General features: G+C 42.6%; 1 protein-coding gene across 1 annotated transcript in view; it reads right to left on the bottom strand.

Moving 5' to 3' along the window:
- dab1a (DAB adaptor protein 1a) overlaps window positions 1-20,914 on the bottom strand; it is a 69,024-nt gene that overhangs the window by 23,489 nt on the left and 24,621 nt on the right. Inside the window, exons 2-4 of the mRNA XM_034146113.1 lie at window positions 19,736-20,011; window positions 5,852-5,991; window positions 4,089-4,187 (exon numbers count right to left, since the gene is read on the bottom strand). Of these exons, the coding sequence (XP_034002004.1) occupies window positions 4,089-4,187; window positions 5,852-5,991; window positions 19,736-19,805 (309 nt within the window). The 5' untranslated portion in view covers window positions 19,806-20,011. The remainder of the gene's footprint in view (window positions 1-4,088; window positions 4,188-5,851; window positions 5,992-19,735; window positions 20,012-20,914) is intronic.

Raw genomic sequence — 20,914 nt, 5'->3', positions numbered from 1 at the left:
ACACACACACACACACACACACACACACACACACCACACACACACACCCACACACACACCCACACACACACACACACACACACACACGGTTCATTTGCAGAGGTTATTGAATTATCTCTGGGTGGGTGGTGAGGTGACAAAGAGAGACTCTGATTCACAGCTGAGAACAAGAATTCAATTGCTCTACTTCGTATTGGTAGCAAAAGAGAGTAGACACAATTTGCATATGCTTACAGTCAGTACCTAGTTTGTCAGGGGAGGCCTATGCTACCATATGTGTTGATACACAGATTTAACATCCATGAAAGTGTTTGACAAGGAACTTGGTAGAGGAAACCATGAAGGGGATGCACCTGGTCTTTCACGTGTGCTGTGTAGAGGAGAAGTGGTACTGGCTTTTTATGCCGTTAGTTTACCCATAAATCTCCTAACCCTCAAATAGAAGAGAAAATAACCATGTGACATTAATGATGAAACTGAATGTAAAAATGGACTCCGTATGAATCCTCATTGTCTAATTGGCAGGCAATGCACTGTTAAAAATGGCTTTTGCCTTTGGACTTTTCCTAATTGAGCTTCCATTAATGTCATGCACACATACTCTAAAACCAGATGAAATTGTACTTCATTTAATTGAAAAATAAATGTAAGCAATCTTAGACGGCACTCAAACAACACTGCTGTTTTTGTAACTTGCTTACTCTTTTTTGCTAACTTTACACTGTCAACACCACTGAGCTGTTCATTGGCACAACAATGTCTACTTAGATCTCTTAATGACGAGGCATAGTTTTTTTTACAAACATAATCTAAATGTTTTTGTTGTGTCAGTCTTGGTAAGTTTTGGACACACCAGTAAGATGAAATCCCAGGAGGCTGGCCGCTGCAGGAGCCGACATGTCTGGCAGCATCAACTATCAGATGGCGCTCAAAGTTGCTTAAACAGATGTATTCTCTGGGGAAGTGGATTGTTTGCAAAAACAGGTTGGTTTATCGAAAAGCCCAATACTGACTGTGTACTCTATTTTTCCCTCTCTCTCTCACAATCTCTCTCTCACACAGTGTCTATGTTTCTGAGTTTGAGCGGTTTGCCCTTCAGAAGAACTAAACCAAGATATTCCCTGACGCTGGAACTGGGCAGGAGAAGCAGCAGCTACTGTCCTTCTCTCCCTCTTCACATCTCTTCACATGGCCCTCCTGAAGGGGAGACCCCAGAGACACAAGACGCTGTCCAGTCTCCAAACGGGAGAGGCCTGAGATTTGCATTTAGCATTAATTAAAGAGAGCTCTTTGTCAGTCACTGACAGAATGGCGCACGCACATAAGATCAACTGTTCCTACCCTGGAATGAATCCTGATTTAAAATCTACCAGTTTGACACAGAGTTGTGACCAGAAAGGTGAACACACACATACAGCATACACATAGTAAGGTGCTCAGCTGGAAAAAAGTCCCCCACCCAAACAAACACTTTTCACACATTTTTCCTTGCTTTTTTTGAGAAATTGCCCTTACTTAGTCTTACTTCCTTTGTTCCCCGATATTACCTCTACTTTAGACATACATTATACAAATGTAACCCAATGTTCATCCAGTCAAGCTTGACCCTCAGTTGATCCCCTCGGATAGGACCCAATGTGGATGTATGGAATAGACTGGAAGGAAACACCAGTTTGTCTGGCTCTTACCTCATCTGTGTTGTTTCCATGTCTCTGTCTGGCATACTTTGCTCTAGGGTATTTTTTCGACATTGCTTTCATTCAAGCTACTTTTTCTTTTATACATAGTCCTTTGCGCTGGCTGAACTCGACTAATGTGATCTTTCCGATTTCCTCTCTGAGGGTGCGGGAGGCTGGTGAGCTCAGCCCTTCACTCTTGTGAGTTCTTGACCTGACTAGAAAGACAAAAAGGGCTGAAGTGTGTAGTGTGCTTGTGTCTTAATGTGTGTATGCGTGTGGAGAGAGGCTGGCAGAGAAAGAGAGAGACATGCCGGTCTGCCCTCTGCTAGATTAATGTCTCCCCTCTTCTTCTCCTCCATCTCAAGCACCACCTCCCTCCATCCTGCACGACCTTCCCTCCTCCAACAGAGAAGCCATCCATCCATTCTCTCACCCATACATACATCCGCCCATCTGGCTGACTGATGCACAGGAGGGGAACGAGACTGTCAAGAACCCTGAACCTCAGCAGTCATTCTCTCTCTCTCCGACCCCCCCCTCTCCCCCCCGTCCCAAGCCATTAGAAGTGGTTGAAGGCCTGATAGTAAGGACAGCATATCTCTATAGTTAATATTAATGTGTGGAGACAGAGGACAACGTCTCTCTATAGACAGCTTTACTTTGACATATGTTCACTGATTCTCTACCTATCCCTCTAACTCTGTCTCAGTCTGTCTTTGTCCCCCTCCCTCTCATCCTCCCTTTATCCGTCTTTTTCAAATTCTTGTTTCTTCTCACCTTCTCTTTTTCGCCCTTTTTCTTGTTTCTTCACTTCTACAGTGTCTCCTCTTTGACTCTTTACCTCTCAATCTATCTCCGGTTGCTTCTCTTTATCCCTCTCAATCTTTCACCGTATAGGGTTTGAAGCATCAGGAAGGGGAAGGGGAATGAGACGGAGAGGAATGAGGGTTATAAAACAGAGGGATTGGACTGCTGAGGGATGAGTTTGGCAGCAGGCAATATGGCTGCCATGTGGGAGGCCACTGGTTACTGTCCTGCCTGATACCCATCATTTATAAATTACCACTGGGTTCACTTCACACACACACAACAGCAAGGTGTGTGTGTGTGGAGGGCCAGGAAGAGCAGAAGAGCAGATGAAAATGCTTTATTATGTTTTTTCATAATGATTTGTATTATTATTTACTATCACATTTGAAATTAAGCCACACAGTGCCCTTCCTGGTTCTCAGAGATTTTAAATAATAATATTCAATACATTTTGAAATACAATAAAACACCACCTTCTGGGCTAAAATAACTTGATTGTCACCTTTTTGCCAAATTCCCAAATCCTACCCCTGTATCCTATAACAACAATATCCCTCTTCCACATACTGTCTATTATGTTTGAACAATTTCACTCCAGCTGCCAGAAATATGAAATGTAACATGCACAGCTGCTCTGAGTGGTCTGCAGTGAGCAAACTGAGTCCCTCATAACCAATATTTCTAGGAGTTTCTGGGATTGAATCTGACTTTTCTATTATTAACACAAATGATGGTGAAATGACCCCTTCAATGAGGCTGTCCTCCAGCCACAGCGCTAAGTGTCCTGGGAAATGTAGGCGTTATATTTCTTGCTCAAGGATAGTGTGACAGATAAGGCCAGTTGGGGAATCGAACCTGGACAATACCTGTCAGAGGATCCTTGAGAAAGAAATCACTGCGCTCTAATGGCGACTTTCCCCTGAGATGCATGCATACTCTCTCTGGTATTTAACAGCTGACTTCACGGTGAAGCTGTCCATAGAGTGTCCTTTATCTATGAATGGTCCCATAAGTGCCAGACTTGTCCATACATCTCTACACCAGTGAAATACAGATAAACTATGTTGCTTTTTGTGGGGGTTATTTGGATCATTCAGGTACCTCTCTTTAGTAGAAATAAGTCTTGCAGAGTGATTACAAAAATGTAAAAAAGGTAGGGGAATCATATCAGTTGGACATCAAATCGTGCATGGACAGTCGGTCAAGCACAAAAGCAGCGATGTGAGATGGAAAATGTATAATCCTGAGGCGTAATCCAGAACCAGTGTTGTCGCTGTTTTCAGAGAGGCACACAATAGGATAGCCATGTTCTCTCATCTACGGAGGCCTTGTTCTCAGGGTTTAAATTAGGGCCTCATGATTTCCCCAGGGGCCCCTCCCTCTCATGGAGATGCCTCATTACAGAGGACACACACACACACACACACACACACACACACACACACACACACACACACACACACACACACACACACACACACACACACACACACACACACACACACACACACACACACACACACACACACACACACACACACACACACACACACACACACACACACACACACACACACACACACACACTTCTGAGCTTACCCCTGACTTCTCATCAAAGATCTTGATCCCTCCAAAGGAGATGGTCAGAAACACCTTCTGTTTGTGGTCTCCTTTAGACCGCGCTCCTGCTGCTACACCCTGAGGACACACACACATCAAGAAGAAACAATGTTAGAAGCAGGACAGAAACATATGACTTGAATTAATGGGAATGTAAGCCCATACATGGATATTTCTGTCCAATAACTGCCAGTTGAAGGAAATCACCAAAGAGGAAGTGATATCATTCCCCGATCCACAGAAGTAAGAATAGTCCATTTAAATCTTTGAAAGCTATAAAAGCTATTTAAGGTGGAACACAAACATCCACCAAATATGTCTTATCTAGTATCAAGCTATGTTTGTTCTGTTCAGGTGAATGCAAAACCTTACCTGCTGAGAAGCATTGTAGGAAATCTTTAATAGCGGAAAAGGCAGACATGGCAGGTACAGCGAAAAGGTAAATTGCAACAATTGATGACAACATAACTGATTTATAACTCTACAAGTGTATCTAAGGGTGGCAACTCCCTCAAACATCCACCCCGACACCATTTGCATAGGTGAGTCACAAAAGCAGAAGAAAAGAAAGGAGCGAGATCAGACAATTGAGAGAGTCGGGCGAGAAGAGGGAGGAGCAGTATGAAAGAAGAGGTGGGGAGATCAGAGAAAAAGAGTTGATGGATTTCCTGTCTGAATAAATGAGGAGGAGGGAAGCTGTTTGATCAATGAGCTGTCTCTCCTCTCCTCACCCTTCTACACCCAGGCTGGATAGAGTTTTCACTACATATAAACAAAACGTAAATGCAATTTTCTCTATTCGAATATCTCCTGCAGTGTGATGACCCCGTGTGATAAAGGACGATTAATAATGAATAGGGGCGCTCTACACATTCACTGTTTTCTCTCAGCATACATTTGTGTAAAAATATGAAACATTTTGTATTCACTGTAAGGCCCATGTAATAAAGAAAAGTGTTCTCCATCTGCAACTTACAGTAATAATATATAAGTCAACTTCTTATTTAGGATTGACAGGGTTCATACACTTTTTCACCAATGATTTTCAATTACTTTTCCATGACCTTTACCTAATTTTCCATGACCAAAAAATTACTCTTTCTCAGCAGTACCACTGAAAATGGTTTATTTTAACATGGAACAGGATATAAGGTCTGCATATGAAACATGTTGTGCCTATATAAAACAAATCAAATAGGCTTACTAGCTTCTACAGGCTAAAGCAACTCAAATCTCTCACCAGCAAAACACAAGTCAGTTAAATGCCATTTTACGTTTCATTACTATACGATACAGTATTTATTATCATTATAGTATTACTATTTTGGCGATTAGCTAAAATATAAATTATATTTGATGCAACTTTAGTTACATTTCCATGACATTTCCAAAATATTATTTTCCATAACTTTTCCAGGGCCTGGAATTAGCATTTTGAATTTCCATGACTTTTCCAGGTTTTTAATGACCGTAAGAACCCTGGATTGAATATATTATAAAGGCATACATACATGGCTTGTTTCTACTGTTCTTGCGGAGACATTCACAACAATCCCCTTCTTATTCATACAGCTAACATGTATACTTCCCCATCCTAGCATCCTCATTTTCATCTATTTTCCCTACTTAGATCTACATAGAAGCAAGCTTTATGCAGTAACTTCAAAGAGCAGCTACGTTTTTTTTAATTTACGACACATCAACAGAGAGAAAAGAAAAAAGAGGAAAGAGACCCTCCTTACCTTGAGCTTCATCATCGAGTCCTGGCAGAGTTTGTCTCCACGGGCGGCAGTGACCTCGTCCAGGCCGATGAGCTTGGCCTTGTAGCGGACGCCATCGCCCTTAAAACGCCTGATGAGAGTCGACTCGCTGCGATCCTGCCCTGCACACACACAAACACACACACACACTCTGAAGTCTACAGTACATCTTCCAGTCAAGGACCTCCATCTAACTCAGACCAGTTCTATTAACTCCAGATCATCAATCACACGGACCACGAAAGACTTCAACAGTAATCTTACAAAAAAACAACACAGCACAGGTCAAAGCTACTGATGGTAGCAACATCTCGGAGGCATTGAACTCTGGTATCATATGAATGGCATCCATCAATACACCAAGACACACGAATCAATGAACATTTGGCGGGATTAGAGTTCAAAATGTGACTGCTCTCCTCTCCGGCTATTTCTCCTGAAAAATAATGTGGTGACATTTTGCTCTTATCTCCCTCGGTCCTCCCTCCCTCCTCACCCTCTATTGTGTGCAAGATTGTGGGCATTGTGCACATGCATTAGTGAGTGTCGCTATGGCGCCTGTGTTGACCTTGCTCTTGTCCAGGAAGTCTATATGTTATCTCCTGAAGTGACTACAACTACTGCTTCACATACAATACAGAGCAGAGAGGAAGAACAGCCGCTCACAAGGCTCAGCTCACTTGCTCTCTCCATTTGTCTCCTGTTCTGTTTCTCTATGTTTCTCCAACCTGCAGTGCGCAAATATTTCATCATCAAATATGGTATAGGAGAAACACTCCTGAATCTGTGTGTGTCTTTGCATTGCGTTTCAGAGTTTGAGAGAAAGACTGGGAGAGCGATAGTGAGAAGGAGAGGCATAATGATAATGCAGCTATTCACATAATATATTGAGGCATTAGTTCTGTACTCTATAGCAGCGTGACTCTTGGAAGGTCATAGTCGGAGTGATGGAGAGGTCCTACACCTCCTCTCTTCATTCATGCAGAGTCCCTACAGTATTGGAGTATAGTAGAAAATTAGCCATTTAACCACAGACAAAGCATCGCGTTATACTGTATGGCTCCACTGATCACCTTTGTCCGACACTAATCTCCCACCTCCCTCGGCTTTGTCTTCTGGCCCACACATAAAAACACAAGCATGCCCATTTTTTAAATGCTTTATTTGCATCATCTCAATTAAATCACACTCAGGCGGGATTCTAGGGGCTGGACATTGTTTAAAGACATGTAAGGCTACAAAAAGCCTCATTATCGGATGAATAAAAGGATTCTCATGCTGGGTTTGCCCTTGCATTAATAGCCCGGCCCTGTAAAGACCTGATATAGCAACTTTGTGAAAAATGTGCACACTAGAATAAACACTCTGTTCTCCATTGATAAAAAAACCCTACACACTGACTCACCCGTTAATATGGTGTGGATGAGCTCATCCCTCTGAATCATTGAGCAGACACACTCAGTCACAGTCCTACAGAGTACATCACGACTGTCTGCCTCAAAGTCTTCAGAGACAAAAGGGCTGATGAACATCTGTCCTTAATTTGGAGAGAGGAAGACGAAAAAGCTCTCTCTTTTGTGTCACATCGCATTCGGCTGCGGAGGATTGTTTCTGTTCATTGCAGAGAGGTTTGAAGACATAAATATTGCCTTCATTAAACTAGAAATAGTCGTTTGTAATTAGCATATAGGCGAGAACACACATAGACAAGCAGGCTCAGCAGCTCTGATGATTGTCAGAGTTTATAAATGTTTTATCTTCACGGTCAGCCGTATATTTTCCACATTTTAATGCTGCTTTAAATTCTATTTTGAGATGTTTAAATTCTAGTATTGTTTTTTAATTTCTACTTATGTGCAATGCGTTGTTTTTTTTTTTGCTGTTGCAACGCAAACATTTCTCAATTATCTTATCTTATGACCCAGCCTGTGTAATTAACCACTAACATGCCGGTAATGCTGCTACTCATACCGTATAGAAAATCGTTTGCATCCTTTTGACTGCTTACAAGAGCAACTCTGATAACTATGATATTCTCTAAGAATACAATTTCGTTCAAATTAGTTTGCACTGGTCTGAGCGTCCATTTCTTTCATTATAACATAGTCTGGGGCAGTGCAGAACCTCATCTGTGAGTGCTTGCTTGTAAGTGTACAAGTGTTAAATAACACTGGATGTGTCCAGCTGCTTTTGTCTCAGTGGAACACTGGTTTTCATTTGAGTTTGACATTTAAGACCTGCTCCCTCCATCTGCATCCATCACCATTACTGCTGCTATACTTAGCACACGGAGGGGGAGCAACACAGAGAGAGGGAGTAGTGGAGAAAGGCCAAGAGGGGAGGAAAGAGAGAAAAGGGTAGAAGGGGTCCGGGGTTACTTCTCCTGCTGAGTGTTTTATATTATTACCTTTAGGGAGCTTGTCGCATGAAAGACCTCCTTGTGAGTGTGTGCATGTGTCAGCTGGGGGAGCTTTCAGTGTGCTGTAAATAAATGTCTGTTACTGCTGTGACCCCGCTGAGCTTCAAACACAACTAAGGAAAGCATCTCCCATTTCATCTGTCATGGCTGACGAACACACACACGCTCATAACTCCCACTCTGTACAAAGACATCTGTACAACTCAAAATGTAAAAACCACATCTACAATGCTACGCCGGAGTTGTAATTCCAGTGTGTGTGTGTTTGTAAGTACTTGGTATGCAGGGTTGGTTTGACTGTCTGTCTGAAGCAACAAGCAGAGAGGGAGGGAAAGACATAAAGCGCAGAGCAAAGGATTGAAAGGAGGAATAGAACGTGATGGATGGATGAATGAGCGAAGCCTCCATTGGATAAACGTCACTCAGGATTAGAGCATTATGACAGGCAGAACCCCCCCCCCCCCCCCCGACTCTCTTCTCTCGCACACATTCAGACACAGACACACACACTCAGATGATAGATGGCAGGTGACTGCTGGTACAGTACGTTTCGCCCTGGAGGGAAGCCCCTAGCATCGCCCCTGGCCTTTGTAACCACCTGGCTCATTTGTGCCCCTCCATCACTCTCCACCAACAAGTTCCCCTTCAACCCTCTTCTCCATCAAAAAAGCCCTCCCCCCTTTTTGTCTCTGCAAGACTCTTCGCCTGTGGTCGGGTTACATTTAGATTACATACATATTGAAATAATTATATAAATCGATATGTGTTTATCCTTTTCAACAGGCAGTTTGAGTAATCGAGCCCAGAGTCAGAAACCAAGAACATTTGAAAATAGAGAATAAGGCGGTTAGATCGAGGCCACTCGGTAAGAATGAATCTGAGATTTAGCAGCTCTACAGTATATGTAGAAGAAAGACGGACTCTTTCTGATTTTTTCAATTTTTTGGTTACTGATGTCTTTGAACGATCTAATATTCCTCTGACATGTGGCACAAAAGCTGATGCCACTGCTTATTGTCAGCCTGTATTGTGTGCAGCAGCTCGAAAAGAGAGTAGCTTGTTCTCTGTGCTTCAGATGAAGAAGCACCCAGAGGCTCTTAACTACAGCTGGGATGGTTCCCAACAAACACTCAACAGCACATGAGGGAACCCAGCAGTTCATTTCCAATTAATCCTGCTTCAAAACTGTGCTGCCGAATGTGTGTGTGTTCTCTTTACCTATCAGAGACTTGTTTTGGATGAAGCTCTCACTCATACTGACTCTCACACAGACTCTTTTAAACCCACAAACAGCATGTGCCAAGAAAACAACAAGTTTCCCCCTTCTGCTCATGCTAAATTCCGGGCGATTGATTTGGCACACACTTCACCGAGTATACGCATATGTTCATCTTACAAAAACATAGCCGTGGTTGCTGAAGTGAAACGTCTGGTTTAAAATGAGATTACAAAGTACTGTTGCCACTCATGAAATAAATGAGTACTGTCTGGGATGTCTTTTTTCTGTCTTATTTGCAACATAACTGCTGTGAAAACACAGACAAATGAAAGATGCTTCTTTTGAGCTAGTTCATAATGAAAGATGGCTTTAGAGCTGAACCAAGGAATGTAAGACTTATAGTGGTGTGTTTTTTTACATTTCTTCTCTCTCTCCATTGCTACTTCTTGCATCTCCCCACCCCTCTGACCTGGATGACAGCAGCAGAGCCAGAGACCTGAGCGGTGTGACAGTGTGTGTGCACGCATGTGTGACGTCCTGAGGCATCCACAGCTACCCTCACCGGCAGAAAAACATTAGCGCTGAAAAATACGTCGGGGACAGATACGACACATTGTCCCATTACCCCCAACACCACAGCCAACGTCAAAGTCACCTTGAAACAACTGAGTAAACTTTTGACTTGTATGGGAGTTAGGGGAAGAAACACACCTCGAAGATATCGTTTTAGGATTTGACAACAAAGGCACTTTTTGTCATTCTGTAGGTCAAGAGAATAAAAGGTAAACTTACTGTCTTTATGCCATGTTTACCTTTTATATTGAAAGTAAAATACAACTTCTTCAAAAATACAGTTCCTGTCTGATAGTCTTACGGACCGTCCACACAGCAGCGTTAAAACATCTTGAAACGCTTCTGCCCATTCACTTTGAATGGGGTGACGTCACTTTGCCTCACTTTTCGCCGAACTGCATTGTGGGCAGGCGAGCGGAGATTTTCAGGATTTTCAGGATTCAAAGTTGAGCAATGTTCAACTTTTGAAGCTGAGGTGGAAGCGTCAGCCAATCAAATCCCGTGTATGCAAATCTGACAGTTCAAGCGCTAGCCAATCAAACCGTGTGTATGCTGGGAGAGACATACCGCAGGTCATTTCCTCATATTCCCAAAAATGGAGGAGAAATTAGCGGTAGGGAATCACCCGGTGCTTTATGACCAGTCCCTATTTACCTACCGGGATATAAACCGGAGGAGCCAGGCATGGAGGGAGGTGGCAGAGACAGTGGTAGGTTTTCGCCTGTTTGGGGAGTTTATATCCAGTTTACTTCAAACTTTTTTGCTTCGTATGTCAGGGGCGGGAGATTCATGTGATTGGTTGTTGGTGCCTTGCTCGCAAAAAATCCCCAAGCTTCAGATACGCCCACCTCCAAGATTTTTTTAACGCTGCTGTGTGGACGGGCCGTTACTCACCTCTTTAGGGCTTTTATGTAATGCTACACCACTCTCTTGAATACATTGTACCTATGATCTTATTGTTTAGTGCAACTGGGTTGCTAATTCTAGCCTCTATGGATTAATCTGCAGTGTTGAAGTCAGTACGGCTAAACTTGATGATCAGTTTCTTAGAATGGTTTAACTTTACATCATGAGGGTTACAACTTTTAAAGTTTCTTCTCACAGATTTAAAGTTTGCCAGATTCTCATCAATGCAGCTTTAAATGTATTTTTGAAGAAACAGCAAAACAACTTCTTTTTTTTGTAGATTTACGGAATTATTTTGGTAATTGAAAACCTGCTTTGTTTATTTCAAAGGGGGATTATTTGTAAGAGAGTCACAAATAGTGCAGCGCTGTGCAGAAATATTGAATTTATAAAATTCTGGTTTGGCAGAAATCATTGGCCTATTACCCTTTAGTAAAGATACACATATTGAGATGTTATTCTTTAAACTATGTCCCCCAGCCCTAGCACAGATTTTGCTTTATTGAGCCGTCTCAGATACGCACACACTCGCCATGGGCCTGGCCGACTTTTTCCTTGTTATTTCTTTGGCAGAGATCTCTGTATCAAGTTACAAACCCACTGAGGCTATTGTGTGCAAACAGAGAATCATGGCAAGAGTTAATTCCATTTCTCACTTACTTGTATGCAGTGAAGAAGAATTTTAGGAAATGCTTGAAGCTTTTCATACTGCACCGAGGGTAAACCAGCACAACTCCCTGCTCTGAGCCTCTGTACTTCAGCATGGTTTTATTCTCAGTGGCAAAGCTGTTTTTCACCATAACAACTCATGCTTCTGGATTTTATGAGGAAAATAAACCCGGGTGATGTTGCAAAATTAAATAGAATTCACTGTATGTCCAACACTGTGTTTTTAGGAGTTGATATCCACTGCTATTCACATCATCATGTTTTTATCTGAGGAAATGGATTTCATCTTATTCACACAAAACATGCATAAGAACCCAGCATGGATGGTAAGTGGATTTAATCATAGTCTCGTTCCCGTTCATTTCCTCTTATCTTTTTTTATTTTCTCCATTTAATAAAATCCAACAATAGGTGTGCCACCATGAGGCATTTCTCAGTCCTGTGAACTCTCTCTCCTCCTCCCAGCATGCATCCCTCTGTCTGTGTAGGACTCTGGGTGCTAAAGCTTGTTTCCCGCCCTGGCTTTAATTACAAGGTAATTGGTCTCACTAACGAAGGGAAACATGGCCTGCGAGGAAGCATCCTTACTGTGTGTGTGTGTGTGTGCGCGTGTATGTATGTGCATTTACTGTAGTGTGTGTCATTGTGCATGTGTTTGTGGGTGCAGCTGTGTGTGTTCTGGGCTCTGACAGGCTATCAGAGAGTGGGCTGTGTAAACAAGCCGCTAGCATCCTGTCATGCAACGCTGAAGCGGTTCCTCCCATGGACTGCACTGCCACACACACACACACACACACACACACACACACACACACACACACACACACACACACACACACACACACACACACACACACACACACACACACACACACACACACACACACACACACACACACACAGCACACACACACACACACACACACACACACACACACACACACACACACACACACACACACACACACACACACACACACACACACACACACACACACACACACACACACACACACACACACACACACACACACACACACACACACACACACACACAGAAAGTAAAATCCTTGTCGTTTATCTGTAAGTCCCTAACCTGAATACATTCACACATGTACACACGTCATGTCACACACTAACTATTAGTCTGTTTGAACACTTAAAAACACTTCTAGCTGAAAAATGTAAAAACGATTTGTTTCCTAAATCCCCCGTTCTGTGGGAACAGGAGGTGTGCCTGTGTGAATATGTCTGCGTGGGGGACCCTCAAACACTAGAGGCCCTTCGCTCAAAGCATTAGGAAACATAGGTAACTCCTCAAAACACACCAGTCCTCCTTTCATGCCGAGGCAAGCGTGCCAGAACAAAGCCCTCTCTCATGTCCGTCATCTCTTCCAAAATATGGAACCACTTGAAGTTGTTGTCCTTCCCCTCTCTGTCTTTCTGTGTCTCATCTTGCGTAATGAACCTATTCCCTTCATTCTCTCAGCCGGGGTCCTGGAAGAGAGGGTCGGAGCAAAGGAGGGCTGAGGAACATCACAGAGCATGAAAGGGAAGAGGAGACTCTGCCATCTGCCAGAATGTTTCTCTGTGTCTCTAACTCTTTCCCGTTTCCTCACTGTATCACCTACTATCATCACACGCAAAAATAAATGTAACACACGTCTGTACTCCATTTTGAGAAGAGTTACAGTAAAGAGATCAGAGATGCCACAGTACCAAACATTAAGTAGTCAATCTAATACCAGTGAAATTCCACTAGTCTCAATATAAATGAGATACCGCTTCAAATAGAAAACAAAAATAAAACAAACCACCGTTCTCGCAAAAGAAACCTTGCCAAAAACAAAAAAGTACTACATTTAACGTTAACTAGCTCTTGTTGAAATCCACATGTAGATTTCAACATGTATTTGTTGTTCACAATGTAGTATTAACAGGAAAAAAATATGTTCTATATACAATACTGATATGATAAATATAGTATGTGAGTTTACTGTGTCCAAAACTCAGTTAGTCTCGAGCCCCACTGTCATACAGGGCACTACATGGAGGTTAAATGACAATTAATAATAACACCTCCAGAAATTAAATAAATGGTGTTATGCAATATTATTTACCTTACAAGACGTAAGAAATTAACAATACACAACTTGCTATAACTCATAGTACTGATGTGCTTTGATAAGCTCTGACAGGGTGCTTTGCTTGTGTGTTGTCAGAAAACAGCATCCTGTCCACATCTTATAGATGAGAAATGTCCTTTCAACACACAGTCCTTCAGCCACACAGCAGGGTGAGAGTATCCGCCTGTATTAGAGCCTGTGTGTGACATTGGGACATTTTCTTTTGTGCAAATTATGAGCAGGGAGCAAACTGTTGCTATGGAGACTGTAGTTAGTGATGCTGCGGCCACACCAACTAGTGTGCAGGAGAGGACTAAGCTGAACATACTGAGAGGATCACAGAGTACAGAGTACACACACACACACACACACACACACACACACACACACACACACACACACACACACACACACACACACACACACACACACACACACACACACACACACACACACACACACACACACACACACACACACACACACACACACACACACACACACACACACACACACACACACACACACACACACACACACACACACACACACACACACACACACACACACACACACACACCTCAGGAAACCAAATAAAAGGCTTTCACTGATATATTTTTTGAATGCTTATTCGGTGTGGTCACATTTAAAAGCTGGAATAGGGGCAGAAGAGTGTGTCATTGGAGCAGCAGCAGCACAGAAAAATGATGCAGGCTTTCTGAGGGGAATGATTTCCCTTCCTGGGAAATACATTGAACACGTCTCACCACCCTTACCTTCCCAAGAAAATGATCATAGTGCTGAAAAAAGAGGGCGGATAAATAGATGTGTACGGTGAGAGCAAAGACTTGTGAAAGAGTAGATAGCGGGATGGACAGATCACTAGTTTTCCAGAAATAAACTGATGGGAGAGAAGGGCAGAAGATAGGAGGAGAGGACAGAGTGGAGGCAGTTATCTTTAAATATAGTTGTAGTGCTGGAAAAGCCATGTTTGGAAAGTGTGTGCCACTATCTGCCATAAAGTGTCGTTGTTGTCTTCTATCCCCGCCTATCCACTATTGGCCTCCACTGACAACCACAACAGCAGACAGCCAATTCAATTAAATCTCTGTCTGATTGGAGGGAACAGATCTGATTACCTCTCATAGAAGACACACACATGCACGCCACTCACACACTCAAAATACCGTTGTTTGTGCTCTAAAATTCCCCAGGGAAAGATATGAGAGTAAATGGCTTCGGTGATTGTGCCAGATAGACTGGATGTGTGCATAATATCCACACGAAGAAGATAATGTGTTTGCTAATCGCACACCAGAGACAAGCAAACACACATCCCCACACACACATACATGCACAAAGGCTAACAGCTGCACAGCTATAACCCTTAACCACTCTTTTCATGCAGTTGGCTGCCAGCTACAGTAGAAACACACTCCCACACATGCTCAGCCAAATCCCATTGTGGGAGCGTCGTGATTTTTCAGTTGCGATGACTGTTGACTGTGAGTGGTGACAGCAGCGGAAGTTATTATTACTTGTAATCATACTTGGAGCCAAATCACGAAAGACAGATACGCCTAAGAAAAATGTTTTATTTAAATGTAATGATGTTATTAACACAACGCCACAAATAGAAAATAAAGTTTTGTCTATTGGCCAGAATGAGCAGTTAGTCACAAAAATACAGTCAGTGTTGTTTACAAGAAGCATTTTAGGAGTTGCTTACAACCAAATGATTGCAAGTTACTTTTTTTCGTAGACCAACGAGAGTTAAAATGTACCAACATTGGGTTAGCTTGAAAAATGTATCCATAACCCTGAGAATGTCCAAAAATATTATTACAAAAATACGGGCACAATGCCAGCTTCATAGAGATATGCCAAAATCAACAGTTAATATAGAGAGCAGTATTTGTATCTATTAAAGCTTGCTGTTGCGTTTTATCAAAATGGAGCCACTGGAAAAAGAAGAACTTCATACATACTGCATCAACTGTGAATAAATCCTGCAGACATTTAAGTGTGTCTATACAACAGAACTCAATTAAAGGTCCCCCATTATACTGTTTTTCATCAATATATTATAGGTCTCAGATATATACAAAACATGTCTCTGAAGTGTTTGGCTCAAAATACCAAACAGATCAGGCATTGTAGCATCCCATAAACCCCTCTGTTTCAGCCCTGTTTCAAAAGTGCTGATTCTCTGTCTGTTACTTTAGATGAAAATAAGGAGCCCCTCCCCACGCCCCTCAGAGATATTTGGTTAAAAAGAACACAATGGTGCTCTAGGAGGAGATTTAGGTGATAAGGTGGGGGGGGGGGTTACCTTGGTTGGTTATTGGCTAATGGTTACACAAGCCAAAAAATCGTTATGACATCATAAAGTGGCCACAATCTGATCAGCTCATTTTCAGACAGGTTTTTATATAAATGGATCAGGACAAAAAGAGAGAGAATCTTTTTTCCTGAAACCTTCAGAATCTCTTTACACAGAGGGGACACATGTTTATGTATGAAATACATGAAAAAGTGGATTTTGCATAATAGGTCCCCTTTAAAGCACTGTAAAAATAAAACTCCACTGTCTCAGGTTGTTAGGAGACCAACACCATACCCAGTTTTGACTAGAGATCCTCTAGAGGGTTAAGCAAAAGCAGAGCATAAGTTCATTAAGCATGCTTTAACAGCTTTGGTGTAGTCTGTTACACTCGACAAAAAAGGCAGTGTTGTTGGAATCCTAAATTGTGATGTCTAAATGATTTGCTTGCACGGTGAAGAAAGTGAGAAATACGATTCAAAGATTCCCCCAGAGTAATGCGTCTGTGGTTCATCGTACTTCATTAGCAAGGTCGGCTCGGAGATGTAAAAGTTTTAAGTGGAGACAAAACTGTCTGCTGCTGTTAGGCTCAAATGTCAAACTGGCTCGCTGTTCTAATTTGACAAGCACATAAAAGTCTTTGCACTGGCAGACTGTCAACTCAATGTTTTATTGATCATGGAGAATCTCAAAATGTGTTTCCTTCCAAAAAACTCATGGCTATACTAATTAACAAACATCCACTCCAAACATATACTGCAGCCTTATCTCTTTGCATAACTTCAAGGTTGCAATACACAGACGGGCACACAAATTGCAATCTTGTAATAGGTGTCAGGCCCCCGAGCCATTACTTCTGAAAAACTGCTACATTTAAAGTCTGACTATTTCAGCTTTCTACAAAATGTCTAAATGATATAAACTGAAATAATTAGTTTTAACAACTCAAGAGTTTACAAATACCTGTGAATTGTGAAATGGTATGAAATATATATGCTTTTCTATAAAAGGGGTTTAACACCTATAAGGAAGTTAACCAGTGGTCTAAATTACAGCCGAACCGCTACATTAATATTGAAATATATATGGTTTGAAGGGTACATAAGTAGAGGAGGTGGGGGAGGAAGGAGGAGGGGGTGGAGAGAGAAAATTAGAGAGGGATAGAGAGGTGGACAGATGTAATCTTTCCGGATTTATTGAGGATTAATAAAGACTATTCTACTTCAAGAATAACGCCAGACTAATTTATTGTCAGAGGAAGCACAAAGCTGCATTTATTCACCTCAGGTCATGTAAATGCTAAAGTTCGAAGGTTATCTCGATCTTGTCATGGTGATTTAATAAAAACCTTCTCTTAGAAGAATGACCCCTGAGCTCACAAATGAAACACAATTGTGTGTACAAAAAAAACACACACACGTGCACTCACAGGCAAAGAGTCCCAGTCACACACCAGCTTTGATTAATGTGTGACACGCAGCAGTCCCATAGTCTCTTTCATTACATTCTTCACCACAGAACCGCGAAACAAAGGCCTGAGATTAAACAGCTCTGCTTCACATTGACTCATTAGTCTCTCTCACTCTCTCTCCCTGTGATCTGTGTCTCACTCATTCAGGGCAAGGTCATTTAGGAGTCAGAGCAGTGGGCGGAGGAGCAGGATGAGGAGGGAAAGTAAGGATATTAGAAAAGGAAAAGGACCATCCTGCAGGGATTCTCGCAACAGAGCTGCCATTTGCACCCTAATGATGATCAGCTATTTAGAGGATCTATTCTCATTCAAATCCAGGCACTCCCAAGAGATGAAAACTAGGGGCTGCACAGAAACAGAAACATGTGTGTGTTCTGTATGTACACGAGGATTTCAGGTCATACACATGAAGCACAATAACAAAAACCTTATCAAGGTTTCTTATTCCCAGTGCACGATTGTTGCCTGTGTGGGGTATATGATTGCATTTGACTTTCATCACCCCGCTGTGTGTGTGTGTGTGTGTGTGTGTGTGTGTGTGTGTGTGTGTGTGTGTGTGTGTGTGTGTGTGTGTGTGTGTGTGTGTGTGTGTGTGTGGCAAATACAAAGAAACAGAGAGGGGAGAGGGCAGAGAGGAGAAGCTGAAAAACCCTCAAGTCTAAATGCTGAAGGCAACCCATTCATCTTTCCTCTCATATGCTCTTCTGGGCTTCAATCCCAGTCCTAGTGTGTGTGTGTGTGTGTGTGTGTGTGTGTGTGTGTGTGTGTGTGTGTGTGTGTGTGTGTGTGTGTGTGTGTGTGTGTGTGTGTGTGTGTGTGTGTGTGTGTGTGTGTGTGTCTGTGTGTCTGTGTGTGTCTGCATCTCCCCACATATGGAGAGTAGTCTGAATGATGAACATGATCTCTATTGCAGCAGAACAATGGTGTTTCTAAATAGGACATGAGAGGCATTCAGCCTTCCCTCACACACTGTGTATGGGGGAACCTACGCTTGTTTGCAGGGTCTGAGGAGCACCAAGTGCAATGAGGCATCTGCTGCAGGTGATGATAGTGTGTGTGTGTGTGTGTGTGTGTGTGTGTGTGTGTGTGTGTGTGTGTGTGTGTGTGTGTGTGTGTGTGTGTGTATGTGTGTGTGTGTTTCTGTGCATCCATTAAGTGCCGCTCCCAACGGTGTCCAGAGTTTTTGCTACATCAATCAGATGCTTATTCAGAGATTGCTAGGCGTCGCTCTGGCAGTCGGGGCCCCCCCCCCCCAGCAGCTGGGTGATGGCTGCCAGCCCGGCCCCTGGCATCACCTCTGCTCCGAGACCACCCAGGCCTGCTCTCATACACCTGCTAGCTACCTGCCTCTGGAGCTTTACACACCTGGACGTGTTTGCTTCACACCAACCACAACATTCCTGCACCTGTTTGGTAGCAACCTCTACTGTACCGAGATACCCCCCCCCCACCTGTTAATTAGCTATGAACAACAGCCGGGCTGCATTATGTTGTCCAACCCAAATCAATCATTATTAAAGAGGAAGAGCAGCCGATAAAGGTATGTGTTTGTATATGCGTATTTTTTAACCAGCAATTAGGGTACAGGTTTAAAAAGTACTTATGTATAACCACCACATCCCCTGGTAGACCACCACACACACATTGACTGTAATACCCGTGATGTGCAAATATAAAACTTTGTGCAATATACATGCATGTGCAATATAACCTAAGCCTCGTGCAATTCACGCTTTATTTTTTCTTTCAATGTATTTAGAATCGGCAAACAGTACCAGCTAGGTCTTTATGGTATACTTCTTTTCTTAACACAGTATACTGCAACTTTTTTTTAACATGGTGTACTTGTTTTTTTACTTATTGTGTTTTTTATTATTAATAACGGGTGCATACTCAAAAAATGGTGTTGTTGTAATATGTAAGTCTCTCCTCTTTACTTTATCTGCACTAAACTTCTGCTGTTGTAATAAAGTACAATTCCCTGTTGTGGGATAAATAAAGGAATTCTGATTCTGCAGTTTTTCTAATATACTCTCAATAATGTTTTCTTCAGACAAATTACGTTATCTCAAAGAAAGTAAAGTAGTAGATGATAAGGGATGCCTTTAACTTTCACCTCAAGAATATCAATGCCTCAAAGTGTTCCAAGGATGTTCCTACCTTTCCTTCTGGAGTCCCGTCTGACGCTGCTGGGCCTGACCGCTGGCTGGAGCTCTGTCTCTGTTGACATCCTCAGGCTCCAACTGGCTAGACTCCGCTCGGCTCCGCTTGGCTCCGCTGGGCTCCGAGGGTCCAGTTCACAGCGTCGGTGCCGGCTGTCGGTGTGTGGGCGCCGGGTGGGTGCGTGAAGGCGCCAGGTGTGTGTGGGCACACAGGCTCATGGGAGAGGGATGGGCTTTAGCCCTGACACAACATCCCACACACACCCACAGAGAGCTGCAGAGAGGGAGAGGGAGAGAGAGGTTTGCTTCAGTCGGGGGTGTTTACTCTTGGCAGGCGAAACCTTGCAGGAGTTCTCAGACGGCATGAGAATGAGCTTGTTTCTGATCGGGGCCTTGAGTGGATGTTGCCCGTGGTAACAAACAGCGAGACATGACCTACACTTCCTGCTTCCTTTCAATAATGTTTGGCTACAAGGACACTACGTAAATAACATTCCCACTTCCTTCTTCAATCATGCAATCATGGTTTAAACAGGTTTAAAAAGCTAATAGTATACATTTTATCAAAGTTCTATACCAAAGAGTTTTGAACAACGATCAATCCGTCAACTGAAATTCTGGATAATTACAATCTTGTTGTTGTAGCCATCATTTATGTTGCTGTACTCAGTAAGGTGAATGCTGTAAAGTAATGAGAACAATTTGGGGGAAAAGAAACACAAGCAGTCAGACAATCTGACAGGTTGTAAACAAGCAAACAGTTTAGTCAAATATTTGAAAACAACCAAAAACCAAATGTTTCTGCAATTCAAATTGGACAGGATTTGTAAACTGCGATGGATGTAATTTGACCATTGACGTTTTTAATGTCTTAAATAATTGTTGCTAATAATGTACATCCATACAAGTAGCACCATCCCATGTTGTTGGGGCCTCCAATGTTAATATTATCAAAAGCAAGATAACCAAAATGTATAAGCCATGGTGGAAGTGTAATTCTCCTTTAACGCTGCTACCAAACTTGTTGCGCCTCCTGGGCCCGGTCCAGCGCCTGGTGGGCCCCTCTGGCCCCAGATTTCTATTCCTTCTTTGCCCATCTGCCACTACTTTATTCTGAAGTGTTGACTGGCAGCGACTACGACAACGAAGGAGCCAAAAACACTCAGATTCACACTCT

The sequence above is a fragment of the Trematomus bernacchii genome, unplaced genomic scaffold (genome assembly GCF_902827165.1).
Source record: "Trematomus bernacchii unplaced genomic scaffold, fTreBer1.1, whole genome shotgun sequence".
In the NCBI taxonomy this organism is placed as follows: domain Eukaryota; kingdom Metazoa; phylum Chordata; class Actinopteri; order Perciformes; family Nototheniidae; genus Trematomus; species Trematomus bernacchii.
This window is presented reverse-complemented; position numbering and strand designations above follow the sequence as displayed.